The 17,035-nt window shown below is 45.6% G+C and overlaps 1 protein-coding gene and 1 non-coding gene across 2 annotated transcripts; one reads left to right on the top strand and one right to left on the bottom strand.

The window, feature by feature from the left end:
- Positions 1 to 1,244: 1,244 nt before the first annotated feature.
- On the bottom strand, positions 1,245 to 4,119 carry LOC129471233 (putative UPF0607 protein ENSP00000382826). Its single transcript, XM_055259602.2, has one exon. It carries the CDS (start codon positions 4,117 to 4,119, stop codon positions 2,725 to 2,727), a length of 1,395 nt encoding a protein of 464 aa, XP_055115577.2. The 3' UTR covers positions 1,245 to 2,724.
- Positions 4,120 to 15,391: 11,272 nt separating this feature from the next.
- Positions 15,392 to 15,494, top strand: LOC129471731 (U6 spliceosomal RNA). Its single transcript, XR_008653700.1, has one exon. It is a non-coding gene; the product is annotated as a U6 spliceosomal RNA (small nuclear RNA).
- Positions 15,495 to 17,035: the final 1,541 nt, after the last annotated feature.

Raw genomic sequence — 17,035 nt, 5'->3', positions numbered from 1 at the left:
TGCACTGTACCCAGAGTATGTTACACCATTGACATGACTCAACATTGTAAGATTACTTTTGTGCTTGTCTCATCTCCTCTCCTGGTGGGCTGAAGAGTTCTACATTTCTTTACCACCCAACACTCTCACACGCCTTTTGAATGAGTGAATGAACTAATGGACAAACGAATGGTGCTTTCATAAAGCATACTTTTGTGCCTATTGCTCCATAGAGATTAACGGCCCAGGCTTTAGAATCAGATGGAATGAGCTCAAACCCCAGTTCCGAGGCTGGTGGTATGTGACTTCAACCCATGTTTAAGAAATATTGTGAGTATTGCATGCTTTAAAAATAAATATTAACCTCAATCTGCTTACCAGGCAAGATAAACGGAAAAGCTAAACTCAGGGCACCAGTGGAATCATTTAAAGTTGTTTGCTTAAGATATGTCAATAGATATCTGCAGATGTGAAGGCTTACCAGGACACGCAGGCCTTTTAGAGAAGAGCTTCGATATGGTTTACATTTCAGCCTCAGTATTTGTAAACAGAACAAAATCCGGAGGGAAGAAGCCTGAGAAGATAAGCGTTTAGGTAAATAGTTTCAGAGGCACCAGAAGCTGCTTCCTGGGATGGGCCAGTAAGGCTTAACAATGGGGAGGTTGGGTGCAGTTGGAGAGTAGGGTGGGAAGGAGAAGTGGAATAGACTAGGATTTTAGATCAGTACTAATTAAGTTTTAAAATGTATTAAAATCACCTGGGGATCTTGTTAAGTACCGCTTCTGATTCATAGGTCTGTGCTGGGGGGTCTAACATTCGGCATTTCTAACAAGCTCCCAGGTGACATTGATGCTGCTGGTCTGTGGACCACACTTTGAATAGCAACACTCTCTGGTAGGAAAGCATTATACGTCCCTCCAAAAAGAGCAGTGAAGACAGAACTACAAACAAACAATTCCCTCCCCAAAATACAGATAGTGGCCAGTGCTTTGTTTTTATTCTCATCAAGTTAGGTGTCTTAGAAACTGTATCTTAACATAAACCACCTTGAAAAAATGCTGGTAAGATTCATTTATTTGCTCAACAAATAAATCTACTAAGTGCCAGGGCTTGTTTCAAATTTTTAGGGTACAGTAGTGAGCAGCCTTCCCTTGAGGAGTTTATATTCCAGTGTGGGAAGACAGACTCATAAACACTTAAAGACATACACAAGCAAAAAAAAAAAAAAAAAAAAAAAGAATGAAATTGCTTCAAGTTGCGATAAATGCCAAAGAAAATAAAACAGGGCTATGAGTCAGAGAGTGGCTTGGGAAGAAGGGCTTTTGGAGATGGCTGAGAAGTAGCCAGCCAAGAAAAGTTCTAGGGGGAGAGTGTCCATTTGAGGGAGAGCAACAACTATGGTAAGCGACTAGGGTTTTATTCTATTTGTGATGGAGTTTACAGGGTTTTAAGCAGGAGAGTGATAAGAATAGTTAAAAAGATCATTCTGATCAATTTAAATATCATCAGTAGTGGCACAACCAGCCATTTTGTGCCTCCTAGAATTTGGAGGACACAGTGTCACTTATGAAATTGTCTTGCTGGGACACAGCTGGTTGCAGTCTTCACTCTGTCACTTGCATGTGCTGTGACCTTAGCTAAGTTTTCTCACCTGTGCAGTGGGCTTGCTAACAGCCTCCACTTCATAAGGTTCCTATAGAAATGTAGCACCATGCCTGGCGTTTAACAGATGCTTAATAAGTGTTGGCTTCCATGTTCCTGGCCTCGTCTGTTTTCCTCTATCTGAGTTGTACTCATTCTTCTGGGCCTATCTTAGACCTGCCCTTTCACTCAATGTGGAATTCACCACGAGACCCACCAGTTATACGTGGCTTCTCACTTCTCAGATGGTGGGGCAGCCGGGCAGAGGCGCTCCTGACCTCCCAGACGTGGCTGCTGCTGGGCAGAGGCGCTCCTCACTTCCCAGACGGTGCGGGGGCAGGGCAGAGGCGCTCCTCACTTCCCAGATAGTGCTCCCAGAGCAGGGCAGAGGCGCTCCTCACTTCCCAGATAGTGCTCCCAGAGCAGGGCAGAGGCGTTCCTCACTTTGCAGACGGTGGGATTGGGCAAAGGCGCTCCTCAGTTCACAGACCTTGCGGGGGCAGGGCAGAGGCACTCCTCACTTCCCAGACGGTGGGATTGGGTAGAGGCACTCCTCAATTCCCAGATGGCGACATTGCCGGGCAGAGGTGTTCCTCACTTCCCAGATGGTACGTGGGCAGGGCAGAGGCATTCCTCGCTTCCCAGATGGTGGGGTGGCCAGGCAGAGGCGCTTCTCACTTACTAGACAGTTGGGCTCCAGGCAGAGGCGCTCCTCACTTCCCAGACGGTAGGCCTGCCCGACAGAGGCGCTCCTGACCTTCCAGATGCGCGGCTGCTGGGCTGGGGCCTCCTTACTTCCCAGATGGTGCCGTGGCCGGGCAGAGGTGCTCTTCACTTCCCAGATTGTGAGGCGGCTGGGCAGAGGCGCTCCTCACTTCCCAGGCGGTGGGGTGGAGGGTGGTGGGGAGTGCCAGCAGAGGTGCTCCTTACCTCCCAGATGGGACGGTGGCCAGGCAGAGGCACTCCTCTCTTCCCAGACTGTGGGGCGGCTGGGCAGAGGCGCTCCTCACTTCCCAGATGGTGCAGGGACCAGGCAGAGATGCTCCTCAGGTCTCGATCTCTTGACCTCCTGATCCGCCCGCCTGGGCCTCCCAAAGTGCTGGATTACAGGCGTGAGCCACCACGCCTGCCCTGCCGTGTCTTCTTTCTCCTTCTAAGCAGCTGTTTTCGTCTCCTGGATTTTGATGTTCTACTTAACACCCTCATGTTCTTACGCATGTTGCCCTGCTGGAGGCGTCCTTCTCTTTGGGAAGCCTGACCCACCAACAGTGCCTCAGGAGACAGACAGGGAAGCTTAGCCGGTGGGGGCCCCTCATCTCTATCCCACCTCAGTGTCAGGGGAGGGGTCGGTTGCAGCTGCAGCGGTGACCCTGACAGCTTTCTTTTGCGGGACCCATGGCCGACAGCTGTGGGGGGAGAAGAGCTACTTGATGCAAGCGCTGCAGGATCCCTGGGCTGCATGTCCTCCCCCACCATCAGCAAGCCTGGAGAGCTGGGCAGGTGGTCTTTACCCAGCACCTTCAAGGCCGCCTTCTCTGGCCACAGGCAGCAGCCCGGAACTGGTGCAGGGAGCACTGTTGGAACTGGGTCAGGCTTCCCAAAGGGAAGGATGCCTCCAGCAGGGCTGTGTGAACTGGCGACTCCATGGCCCTTGGAGTAGAAACTCACTGCATGCACCTGGGCCTTGTCAGTCTGGTTCTTTTCTGTCAAGCTCTTCAGACGGACACTTCCCTCCAAGGGCCTGGGATTATACCAGGAGGAAGTGAGGTTTCCCTGAGTCTCCAGGGGCCTGGAGGTGGAGGCTGCTTCCCCATTGCTACAGGGGCCCCTTTTATTGTCTTCCTGCCCCTGGGTCTCTACCTGGTCTTTCACCTGCGTTGCTTCTTTGGGCTCTTCTGTCCTCACCTCCATCTTCGGGAGCCTGGCTGGGATCACCTGCTCATCTAATGAAGGAAGTCGGAGGTTAAACCTGCCTCTGAGACGAGGGATCCTCACGGGGCTGAGGTGTCCAAACATCATGGAGTTGTGAGCAGACAGCACGGGTTTCTTCCTTGAGTGGGGGCTCCAGACCACAGAAGGCAGGACCCTCAGTGGGGTGCCTGTGTTCTGAGGGACAGGACACAGCCTCACAGGGGCACGGTCCCGCCTGGCTGGAAAAGAAGGCCCAACATGTTTCCGGGGGTTGAAGAGGAATCGGAAACAGCCCAAGGTTCCCGGGGCAGGCACAGGTGCAGGAGGCACAGGTGCAGGAGGCACAGGTGCAGGAGGCACAGGTGCAGGAGGCACAGGTGCAGGAGCCACAGGGTGAGCCTGGCCAGCTGGGAGGGCCTCACGGACAAGACGAGCAGGTTGCGGATGCCATGGCTGGGACCTGCTGGGGAAGCCGGAACAACTTACTCTTACACCAAAACGTTGACACTGGAGTTGCAGGGACCTGCGGCTGAAGCAGTAACAACATACGCTTATACGAGGATGTTGCCGACGGCATAGCCAGGACATGCGGTGGAACCAGGAACGAAATATGCTTAGAAGAGAAAGTTGGTGATGGCGTGGCTGGGAGCTGCGGCGGGAGCAGGAACAACTTACTCTTAGACCAGAACGTTGACACTGGAGTTGCAGGGACCTGCGTCCGAAGCAGTAACAACATAGGCTTATATGAGAATGTAGCCGATGGTGTAGCCGGAACCTGCGGCGGAACCAGGAACAAAATACGCTTAGTGAGTTGCCCATTTTGAGTGAGTTGTGCACAGACAAAACTAAGGGTCAGAAGCGGAGAGGATACTCCTAAGTCACCCACATCTCTGTGGCCGGGTGTGCACTGGGCACCTGGGAGATTATGACATCACCATGGGGCTGGTGACAGAGCCAGGGTGTGGACGAATGAGCAGAAGCCTAGCAAGGGTGCCTACAAGAGGAGTCAAAGGGCAAAAGGTGAGGCCCTTCCACCGGTCCAGCTGGACTCTCTAGCCTCAGAGACGTCCCGCTCCTGGGGGCAGGTGTGTGGCCCTGGATGGCCCCCCCGTGGCGCTGTGGAGGGTGCGGGGCTGATCTGCCAGAGCCCTTCCCGCCTGGCATCTGGCGCAGGCACTGGCTGACACCCAGTGGCCCTGTCTTGGCCAGCCCTGTCCCCTGGGTTACAAGGCCAGAACCTGGAAGCAGAGCGCAGGACCAGCCAGATCCCACCAGGCTCCCCCGGGGCCTCTCCAGTGCCTCCGTGCCGCCTGGAGCCAGGCCCACCTTCTCCATGGCCTCCGTGGCCTTGAGGGCCACCAGGCTCGCTGCGCAGGCTTCCAAGGAGAGGACGGGGTGCCCTGACCTGACTGGATGCTGCCCCTTACCACATCCCTTCCTGGCAGGCAGAGTCTCCACTTCTTTTTATAGATTTTTCTGAGACCGTTCCTTAGATCATCCAGGTGGTCATGATCCAGCCAGGCTTTGGACCCAGGTTGTGCGATTCCACAGCTGGTGCTCTGGCCTGTGTGCCTCCTGATCATGGATACAGCATGTATTCTTATTTTTTCCTGTAGTCCGGGGGTACTTAGCATGGTGGCATGTCTGTAATAAGCACATGCACACCTAGAAGGAGGTCTTCACTTCACCATATAAGTTGACCGTGGCCCACTCTGGGCTCCAGTCCTCTGCAAAGATGTAGGGGAGGGACTACCAATTGTCGGCACAGCACCATTCCACATTGCTCTTCTAATGGAGCCTTTCAGCCCAGATGTTCTTTCTCGTCTGGTGGGTTCTCTCTTGTCTCGTCCAAGTGTGTAAAGATTATGTTCTAGATCAGCTTTGGTCGATCCTAAAAGAAATTCGCCAGTGGATTATACCATATAGATAGAAGTCAGTTTCTCTGGTCTTCCTAGAATGTGTCTAGAAAGCAAGTACATTATTTACAAGTTAATAGTGGATCAACGTATTGGATTAAAATATGACCAACGTAATTTGGTCATTGTGAGCATGCCACCTCAGTCCACTCTTCACCACACTTTATGATACCCTAAATATAACTCTAGATTTTCTTATGCCCAAGAGAAGGACATACTCTTGGGTGTCTGGACTAGGGAAACAGGTATGAAAAACCATTCGGCCAGTCTACATCTTTTTATTGGAGAATTGAAACCATCTATATTCAAATATATTATTAAAAGACAAAAAAAAAAAAGAAATAGTCTTGCTGAATGTAATTAAGGCTTTAGATCTAGCATCTAGTTTATAAGAAACACAGGAGTTAGCAGAACGAGTTAAAAGTCCATCATGAGAAAGTACACTGATAAATCCAGAAGATGGGATCACGGGCCTCCTTTTCACCAAATTCGTGGCATGAAAACAAAGGAGGTGCTTAAGATTAGAAGAGAGTTAAGAGGGCTGGGCGCGGTGGCTCATGCCTGTAATCCCAGCACTTTGGAAGGCGGAGACGGGCGGATCACAAGGTGAGGAGATTGAAACAATCCTGGCTAACACGGTGAAACCCCGTCTCTACTAAAAATACAAAAAATTAGCCGGGCGAGGTGGCGGGCGCCTGTAGTCCCAGCTACTCGGGAGGCTGAGGCAGGAGAATGGCGTGAACCCCGGGGGCTGGAGCCTGCAGTGAGCCAAGATGGCGCCACTGCACTCCAGCCCGGGCAACAGCGAGACTGTCTCAAAAAAAAAAAAAAAAAGAAGAGTTAAGAGATATAACGATCAAATGTATGCAACATGTGGATCTTAATTGGCTCGTGGTTCCAATACACCATCTGTAAGAGACATTTTGGGACAACTGGAAACACTTTAGGATGGAAACAAGGCCTTAGGAATTATTTTAATTATGTCACATGTCATAATGGCATTGTGGTTAAGGAGAAGAATGTTCTTATTTTTTAAAGATGAATATTGAATAAGTTAGGAGTGAAAACTCATGAGGTTTGAATTTCCTAATGATTTGCTCCTAATGAATAGAATATAGCAAAAGGGGTGGAATGTCACTGTTATGGTTTGGCTGTGTCGCTACCCAAATCTCACCTTGAATTGTAATAATCCCTACATGTCGAGGATGAAGGCAGGTGGAGATAATTGAATCATGGGGGTGGTGTCTTCCATATTGTTCTTGTGGTAGTGAATAAGCCTCATAAGATTTGATGGTTTATAAATGGGAGTTCCCCTGCACAAACCCTCTTGCCTGCCACCATGTAAGACGTGACTTCGCTCCTCATTCACCTTCTGCCATGATTATGAGGCCTCCCTATCTATATGGAACTGTGAGTCAATTAAGCCTCTTTCATTTATAAATTACCCAGTCTCAGGTATGTCTTTATTAGCAGTGTGAGAACAGACTAATACAGTCACCTCTGAGATTAGGTTATAAAAGGCTGTGACTTCCATCTTGCTGTCATTTTCTTTCAGGCTCTTTCCACTTGCTTACTCTGAGGAAGCAAGTTGCCATGCCATGAACTGCCCTATGTAGAGATCCAAGGGACTGAGGGCAGCTTCCTGGCCAACAGCCCCAAATTCTGCCAATGACCACGGGGTGAGCTTAGAAGCAGATCCCTCTCCAGTCAGCCTAGAAATGACTACAGTGCTGGCCAACGTCTGATTGTAGTGTACGTAGTCTGTGACCTTTCAGGGTCTCTAAACCATACCTGGATTCCTGATCCACAGATACTATGAGATAGTAAATGTGTGTTGTAAGCTGCTAAGTTTCAGGGTGATTTGCTATGCAGCAATAGATAACGAATATACCATTATATACGTAGCTAATTTAACTAATCTACTATTAAGGGGCATTAGGTTATTTCTAAGACTTTGCTATTGAAAACAATGCTACAATGCACATCTATTAGTCCTGTTATATTTTAAGGAAATTATTTTTAAGTTACACTTAAAAATTTATGATTTTTAGAATTAACAAATTGCCCATTGCAGAGGTGGAGAACACTCTTTTTTTTTTTTTTTTTTTTTTGAGATGGAGTCTTGCTCTATCACCCAGGCTGGAATGCAGTGGAGCTATCTTGGCTCACCGCAACCTTCGCCTCCCAGATTCAAGTCACTCTTCTGTGTCAGCCTCCCGAGAAGCTGGGATTACAGGCACGCACCATCACACCCGGCTAATTTTTGTATTTTTAGTAGAGACAGGGTTTCACCACATTGGCCAGGCTGGTCTTGAACTCCTGACCTCAAGTGATATGATTGTCTTGGCCTCCCAAAGTGATTACAGGTATGAGCCACCACACGTGGTCCCAAAGGTGGAGAACACTTTTGCAAATACCTGCTACTACCAATTTTTTCATCATTCAATAGATGAAAAAAATTCTCATTGATCTTTTAATGTATATTTCATTGATTATAAAATAAATTGGGTATAATTCATTTGCTTGTCATTTCCTTTAAATTTTCTAAAACGGCCTGTGTCTTTTCACCATATTTCTTTCTTTTTCCTTTTATTCTCATTCTTTCTCTTTCTTTCTTCTTTATTTTGACTGTTCTTTTATTTTTCTTCAGCAAACACTTTTTTTAAAAACAAGTTGTTTATCTTTGTAAATGGAAATAATGCCTTAATCTGGCAAATGTGTGGAGAACATTTTTCTCCCAGTTTAGAATTTATCTTTGGACTTTGTTTATGGATTTCTTAATTTTTTCATATATATATATTTTATTTTTATATGGTTAAACTTTTAACTTTTCTTCCTTATAACTTCTGAGTTTTACATAATTTCTAAAAAGATGTTCTTACTCAAAGATGCTGCCAATGAGAATGATGATGGTGATGCCAGAGGGAGGAAGAGAGGAAGAGGATGATAAATACTTGCTTTATATAATATATTATGTGTCAGTTACTGTTCTATGAACTTTGTGCATATTTCACTTAATCCCCGAATTACCCTGTAAGGGAAGTACCATTATAACCCCAACTGACAAACGAGGAAACTGAGGTCTAGAGAGAAGTAAGTTAACTTGTCTAGATTTTAGAGGCCGTGCTCTTTACCACCATGCACTTGCAAAGGCTGTTTTTGATGCCGTTCCTCGTGGGTTTTATGCCAACACAGAGCACTTTGGTCTTTGTGACCGCAAAGCCAACTCCATTTCTTGGGTGCCAGGGGTAATTATAATGCTTTTTCATGACCAAAGAAGTCTTTTATTGCATAGAAAAATGGAGCCATAAATGATTTAGCACACACAAGGAGGCAGAAATGGAAATCGTTGCTGAAAACCAGCTCTTATCTGAGCGATGAATTGGGGCTGGAACAAGAAGCGTGGCCTTTCAGAATTGCTCACATCCTATACCAGTTAACTGTTTGGGGAAGCCGACAATGGCTTCCTGATGTGGAAATCACTTTGAAACATGTAGGCTGGTAGTTAAAGCCATTAGTTCCTCTTGGGCTTCAAGGACAACTACAAAGAAAATATTTTGTAAATTGTGTAAGAAGCATGGATTTGGCAACCCCTGGGTTAGCCCGAACTGGTCAGGCAATTGCTTTTAACACTATTTCCTAAATGGACTAATACCTGGTGGGGAGAGAGAAAACAAACCTCACTTCAGAAAGACAACTTAGGGCTTCTTAAAAGCTGCAGGTCTCTCTGCCTCGGACAACCACTGAGAGAAGAGCTAGGCTCTTGGACAAACAGTTTTCATTTCAGTCTCAAGATCGAGGGGATGCAAATAAGCCCAGCACTTCTTGCCTGACCTTTCCTTGTTGAAAAGCTCCTGCATCATTCTCAGCAAACTATGGCAAGGATAAAAAACCAAACACCACATGTTCTCACTCATAGGCGGGAATTGAACAATGAGAACACATGGACACAGGGTGGGGAACATCACACACCGGGGCCTGTCGTGGGGCAGGGGGAGGGGGGAGGGATAGCATTAGGAGAAATACCTAATGTAAATGACGAGTTAATGGGCGCAGCACACCAACATGGCACATGTATACATATGTAACAAACCTGCACGTTGTGCACATGTACCCTAGAACTTAAAGTATAATAATTAAAAAAAAAAAAAAGCTCCTGCAGAAAGCCCAGAAGGACACCCAGGCAGGCATTTCTACATGCCTTGAAGTCATATTGAAAGCTGAGATACAAAGAGCAAGAGAATAGGAGGCAAGTCGAAGTCACTAACTGGAAAATTGCTTTATCTCGAGTTCTCAGGGGCCTATGGCTCTTAACCAGTGGCAGCTAATACGAAATATAGTTGAGCACTCACCGGAAATGTTCCAGTCGGGACTAATTTTCTTTCTTTCTCTGCTTGCTCTTGTGAAGCAAGGTTATAGATTTTCTCTTCTTTTTGTGAGGAAGCTTGCTAGTGTGAAAAGGCAGTGTGGCAAGAATGAGGAGGTGTTGGCTATAGTCTTTGCACTGCGCTTTAACTACTTTAATGGCCTGGACACAGCTGCTTTGAATCACACCTACACTGAGCTGTTAAGACCCTGGGTTTGAGAGCTGACTCTCTTACCCTTTGATTCCCTCATCTTTAAAATGGGAATAAAAATAGCAGCTCCCTCAAAGAGCTATCATGACGGTTCCACGAGAGGCCATGTGCAAACCATTTACAAAGCTCCTGGGATGTTTCAGCTCAGGGTGAATGGTACCCTCCAGAGTTGTGCAGAGGATCAGTTCTGGCCTGTCACATACTGCATTGGTCTAGGTCAGGGTTCTCCAGAGAAACAGAACTGACAGAATAGATATAAATGGAGATAGATCTATCTCTAGGTCAATCTCTCTATCTATCTATGTATCTATCTATCTATCTATCTATCTATCATCTATCTATCTACCTATCTATCTATCTATCTATCTATCTATCATCTATCTAATCTATCTATATCTCTATCTGTCTATCTATTATATCGACGGAGAGAGAGAGAGAGAAAGCGAGACTTTAAAGAATTGGCTCATGTGACTGTGGGGGCTGAGAAGTCCAAAATCTGCATGGCAGATGAGCAGGCTGGCACCCCAGGGAAGAACTGGCATTGCAGCTAGAGTCTAATAGCAGTCTGAAGACAGAACTCCTTCTTTCTTTGGGGACATCCATCTTTTTCTCTTAAGACCTTCAATTGACAGGACGAGGCCCACCGACATGATGGAGGGTAATATGCTTTCCTCAAAGAGTACCGATTCAAATGTTAATCACATCTAAAAAATGCCTTCACAGCAACATCTAGACTGGTGTTTGACCCAAAACTGGATACTATGGCCTATTCAAGTTGACACGTAAAATTAACCATTACACATAGTAAGTGTTCTTCTATGGTCTAAATGTTCATGTCCCCCCAGTATTTGTATGTTGAAATACTTACTCCCTGAGGTGATGAGATTAGAAGATGGGGTTTTTGGAAGGTGATTAAGTCATAGGGGTAGAGCCCTCACGAATGGGATTAATGACCTTTTGAATGATGCTTGAAAGAGACCTCTCATTCCTGCCGTGTGAGGTTAGAATGAGAAGACAGCTGTCTATGAGAAAGCAAGCCCTCACCTGACATTGACTGTGCTGACACATTGATCTTGGACTTTCCAGCCCCCAGAGCTGTGAGAAATAAATTTCTACTTTGTGTTTTTCTTTTTTTTTTGGAGACGGAGCCCAGGCTGGAGTGCAGCGGCGTGATCTCGGCCCACTGCAACCTCTGCCTCCCGGGTTCAAGTGATTCTCCTGCCTCAGCCTCCTGAGTAGCTGGGATTACAGGTGCCTGCCACCATGCCTGGATGATTTCTGTATTTTTAGTAGAGACGGGGTTTCACCATGTTGGTCAGGCTGGTCTTGAACTCCTGACCTTGTGATCCACCCGTCTCGGCCTCTCAAAGTGCTGGCGTTACAGGCCTGAGCCACAACACCTGGCCAATTCCTATTGTTTATAAGCCACCCTATCTTATTATAGTAGCCTGAACAGACTAAGGCATGGTCAATAAATGTAGTTCATATTCTTCTTATGATATAGTTATTATTTCTGTTGTTGCTGATCTATCCATATGCCCTTTTAGGTCCCTTTTAGTCTTGATATCTTGTGTTGAACAACATGCATCTGCATTTAGGGAAAGGAAACAGAAAGAACTGAAGTATTGTGCAAGCAAATGGAATCTGAGAAGGATATAAACAGGAAAATCCAGTTTTCTCAACGCTTGGTCATGGAGCTGAGATGAAAGTTGGGCCAACACCTTCTCCATAATAACCTTTTCCAAACTAAAACACAGATTATATGTAGCATTTATGTATTACATAAACTTCAAATAGCTAAGAGATATTGAGTACTTATTATATACCAACCAGTGTTCTGAATGTTTTAATCAACACAATGAGCTTCACAGCAACCATACGATGCGGGTGCCGGTGCCAATATGTTCCATCTCACTGACGAGGAAGGTGAGTCCAGGGAGTGTAGGGATCTTGTCCAAAGTCATACAACTAGGGAGGAGGGGGACCCAAATAAGCCACTGTGTCCTGTTCTAGAGCCTGTAGGTCTTGACCACACGTCCAGCATGCAAAAAATTGTAGTGCAAAAGCAATGGGATGAGGGACATTGCCACTGCCTAGAGACTCCACTGCTGTGTGGCAAGGACACTGTAAAGGTGAGTCTCTCTAGTGTGCATAAAGGTCTCTTGGAGAGCCTGTTAAAAACGTGGATTCTCAGGTCCCACCCCTAGAGAGACTGATTAAGGCTGGGGTATGTCCAGGATCCACCTGGGATCCCACTAAGTCTCCTGCTTTTGCCCTGGTCATGCTGGGGCTCAGAAGGCTCTCAGAGGTGCATCCATTCTGTGGAATTGTGAAGCTGAGCAATAAGCACTGAAGAAATATCCTGGCTCACTAAGAAAGATGAAGACAGCACTGCTACCAAGTATGCCCATGGAAGTTTCTATACCTAATAATGGCTCATGTACTGAAAGTCTGTCATAAGAGAGGTCTTATGAGCCTTGACAAAGTCATGAGAGACATCCAGAATTCAGTGTACCATCACCTAGCACTATAAGAATTCTATGTCCTAGGAAGTATGTGTAAGAATGCAGAATTCTTGTCAAGTTCAAAAGTCTTTGGATCAAAGCAGAAAGAGATTTGTATACAACAGCCACATACAAAATCAATCAAGCAATAAAATGGCTGCAGACTTTTGAATGTAGACAGAAAAATTAGGCAATACATGGAATATGAATCCAGGAACGTGGGCTATGGGAACATCCCTCGCTTGAAGTTAAGGGTCATTGACGTAAAGTCCAGTGTGGCTTGTTGGGGATTTGGACAGACCAGCATCTGGTCCTTATGTGTTTGCAGAAGGGGGAGTAGAAAGAATAACGGCCTCCCAAGGATATCCATGTCGTCATCTCCAAAACCTGTGTACATGCCTTTATATTACCTTACATGGCAAAAGAGACTTTGCAGATGTGATTAAGTTAATGACCTTGAGATGGGAAGATGATCCTGGGGTACCCGGCAGGCCCAGTGGAATCACAAGGGTCCTTACAAGAGAAAGACAAATGAGTAAAAGCCAGAAAAAGGTGACATGATGATGGAAACACAGGTCAGAGAGAGAGGGAAATTTGAAGATACTCCAGGCTTTGCAGATAGAGGAAGGGGTTATCGGTCAAAGAATGCAGGCAGACTTTAGAAGCTGGGAAGGGCAAGAAAACAGATTCTCCACCTAGAACCTCCAGAGGGAACGCAGCCCTGCTGATCCATTTTAAATATCTGCCCTCCAAAACTGTAAGATAATAAATATGTGTTGTTTAAAGACACATCATAGATTTGAAGTAATCTGCTGCAACAACATAGGAAACCAATATAGAAGGCTTCCCTCAGATTTACATGGGATGATCTCATAGTTTCCTTTGTTGGAGTAAAAAGAATTTCCCTGGTTGTCTTCCACCCCAGACCTGTGCCCAAGGTAACCTCTGGCTCTACAATAGGTATATGAGCACAGAACTTTTATTCATGCCAAGAGTGAGATCTGAGACATAAAAATCTTCAAAGACATCAGAAACATTAAGAAGAATATGTTAGAACTTACTTAGTAGTTTATATTGTCATGATGTTAAAAATTGGAACTTTTAGAGTGGCAGCTTATAATGCCAGTTTAAAACGTGTCATTGAGTACTTGATTTAGATTTGTGAGTTTAAGTCAAAACTATACTACATTAATTTTCTATTTTGGAATAGTTTAAAGAACTTTAAGTCCATTGATTTACATAATATTCATATTCTATATATGTGTGTGTTTATACACACACACACACACACACACACACACACATATATGGTTCAAGCAATTCTCCTGCCTCAGCCTCCCAAGTAGCTGGGATTACAGGTGCCCACCACCACGCCCAGCTAATTTTTGTATTTTTAGTAGAGACAGAGTTTCACCATGTTGGCCAGGCTGGTCTCCAACTCCTAACCTCAGGTGATCCGCCCGCCTCAGCCTCCCAAAGTGCTGGGATTACAAGTGTGAGCCACTGCTCCCGGCCTAAATCATTTAAGTATTCAGAAAGGTTTGCTGAGTGAGATAACTGAAGGACCTAAGACAGAAATATAATCTGTTAAATGTACAAATGTGATATAAAATATTTCAAGCCTTTTAATTAAGTCACAAATGAGACAAACATTAGTCGAAAGGTTTTTTTTAAAGTAATTGAAGGAAACTAGGCTAGTACATAAATAAAATGATAGAATTTGTAAGTTTGAATCAAAAGTTTAAGGAACAACTAGGCTTCTGAACTTGTAATAAGCTGAATATCAACTCTTTTTTACACCTAATGCCATCCTTGACCACGCTGTGACATCTCACATCAGTGGCCTATAAGGCATTTGATCCTAAGTCCAAACCAAGTGGCAGGATGCAAGTCACATATGACGATGTACATTTCTGTGCAAAGTCACTTTTTCTTTCCCATTGTAATTGGATGCCCTTCTTTTTTTTTTTGAGACGGAGTCTTGCTCTGTTGCCCAGGCTGGAGTGCAGTGGCGCAATCTCAGCTCACTGCAAGCTCCGCCTCCCGGGTTCACGCCATTCTCCTGCCTCAGCCTCTCCGCGTAGCTGGGACTACAGGCGCCCGCCACCACGCCCGGCTAATTTTTTTGTATTTTTTTAGTAGAGACGGGGTTTCACCGTGGTCTCGATCTCCTCACCTCGTGATCCGCCCGCCTCGGCCTCCCAAAGTGCTGGGATTACAAGCGTGAGCCACCGCGCCCGGCCTTGGATGCCCTTCTTATTAGCACTTTGAATATTTGTTCCTTTTGTTCCTACTGGAAATCACTGGGGTGAATAATGTTGTAAAACCGGTTGATTGCCTACCTGGCAGACAAACATGCCCCTAGAGCTACAGCAAAAATTGCCTTCAAAACTTTTTTGGAAAAATCAGCATTTGATATTTAAAAGAAAAAGTAATATTCATGGAAAAAGACTAACTTCCTGGTCTGGAGTTCTTGTTTAAAAGATGGGGCCTCGTTATGTCATCCAGGCTGGAATGCAGTGGCACAATCATGGCTCACTATAGCCACTAAATCCTGAGCTCAGGCAATCCTCCCAGTTTAGCCTCCCAAGTAGCTAGGACTACAGGCACGTGCCACCACACCTGGCTAATTTTTTAACTTATTTGTAGAGACGGTCTTTCTATCTTGCCCAGGCCGGTGTCAAACTCCTGGCCACAAGCAGTCCTCCTACCTGGGATTATAAGCCTGAGCCACTGCATTCTGAGATGCATCTCGGAGTTATTCTTCATTTTGAGGTACATATTCGAGGGGAGCAGTATCATCTTTTTAGGGCTTAGGACTCCTAAGGATCATAAGCTGCTTTGCAAAATCACCTCTAAGATGATGCTTGGGCAGCACATATACTAAAACTAGAGTTGTACACGGAAGATTAGTGTGGCCCCTGTGCAAGGACGACACACGAATTCGTGAAGTGTTCCATATTAAAAAATTAAAATAAAATAAAATAAGCAGAGTATCAGTACAATGGTCCAGGCATAATAGAGCAAGACCTCTCCCGCCATCTGTTGGTGATAGGTGGTTTCCCATACTCACTGAGGTTAGTGGCAGGCTTTCATGGGAACCCACAGCTTTGCTCACAGCTATGAAGTCTGTAAAGAAGAAATGTCTGACCACCCTATTTAAAACAGCAACATGCTCACCCCATGGCATCTGGCATTCCCAATTCCTTTTCCCTATTTTATCTCTCTCTCTCATACTTCTCACCTTCTGACACACTAGGTTTTGCTTGCTATTTTTCACTTCTGTACCAATCAGAGCATAAAGAAAAATCAACATGCCAAGGCAAAGGGAACCACGGCATCTTTGCACACTCTGGGGTATGAAAGTTCTTGGTGCTCAGGGAATGCCATCCCAGGCCATGACGGTAGATGACCGACCATCATGGACAATATGGTCAGATTTATTACTGGAAAATAATTGCAGGGTGGTTTAGTTTTTGCTTTGCTTGTTTTCTCTCTCTTCTGTCACTGCCAAAATGTAAGCTCCAATGGGAAAGAGATTTTTGTAGCTTTTGTTCACTATCTGTGGCAGAAGCAACTAATTTCCTCAGTAACAATTCTCTCCTTCTTCCTTATAGTAACAGACCGCCCACCTCCACTTAGTATGAGCTGGGCATGTGGTTGCCAGGTAGAAAGTACATTTCCCAACCTCACTTGCAGCTAGGTGTGGCTATGCCAATAAAATATTTCCAATATGTTGTAAATAAAAATTATGCTTTACCTTTCCTGTCTTGCCTTCAAACAATTGCTCCCTTCCTGCAGGCTGGATGCAGACCTTGCGAGGAGGAACCATATGAGGACAATGGCTTTGAGAATGGCCAAGATACAAAACAGAAGGATCTTTGTCCTCTGATGTTATGGAGCGGAGTCACCTACCAGTCCCAGAGTGCCCGCTACCTCTGGAGAGCAAGTAAGAGAAATAAAAGTCTACCTTATTTTGGAGTCTCTTTGTTACAGCCTCTGTTAGGGACTGAATTTTGTCCCCAGTCCTTACCCCTAAATTCCTTTATTGAAGCCCTAACCCTAATGTGACTGTATTTGGAGATGCCTGTAAGAAGGTAATGAAGGTTAAGTGGGGTCAGAAGGGCAGGGCTCTAATCTGATAGAAATGGTGACCTTGTTAAGAGGAGGAAGAGACAGCAGAAATCTCCGTCTCTTTTTCTCTGCGCATACACACAGAGCAGAGGCAATGTGAGGACACAGGGAAAAGAGGCCTGTTTATAAGCCAGAAAGAAAGGCCTCCCCAGAAACCAACCCTGACAGCACCTTGATCTTGGACTTCTAGCCTCCAGAATTGTGAGAGAATAAATTTCTGTTGTTGATACCACCCTGTATGTGGTATTCTGCTAAGGCAGCCTGAGCAAACTCATGCTGTCTCTTAGCCTTGACCTTAACGGAAACTGCTGCACCCAGGCCTTAGATGAGTGCCCAAAAATTAGTAGATATGCAATGAATATTACTTGGTTAA

This window comes from Symphalangus syndactylus, chromosome 21 (genome assembly GCF_028878055.3).
Source record: "Symphalangus syndactylus isolate Jambi chromosome 21, NHGRI_mSymSyn1-v2.1_pri, whole genome shotgun sequence".
In the NCBI taxonomy this organism is placed as follows: Eukaryota; Metazoa; Chordata; class Mammalia; order Primates; family Hylobatidae; genus Symphalangus; species Symphalangus syndactylus.
This window is presented reverse-complemented; position numbering and strand designations above follow the sequence as displayed.

What these genes read in the sequence shown, in the direction of transcription:
- LOC129471233 (XM_055259602.2), bottom strand. Translation starts at nt 4,119, where the DNA reads ATGTCCTGGCTATGCCGTCGGCAACATCCTCGTATAAGCGTATGTTGT.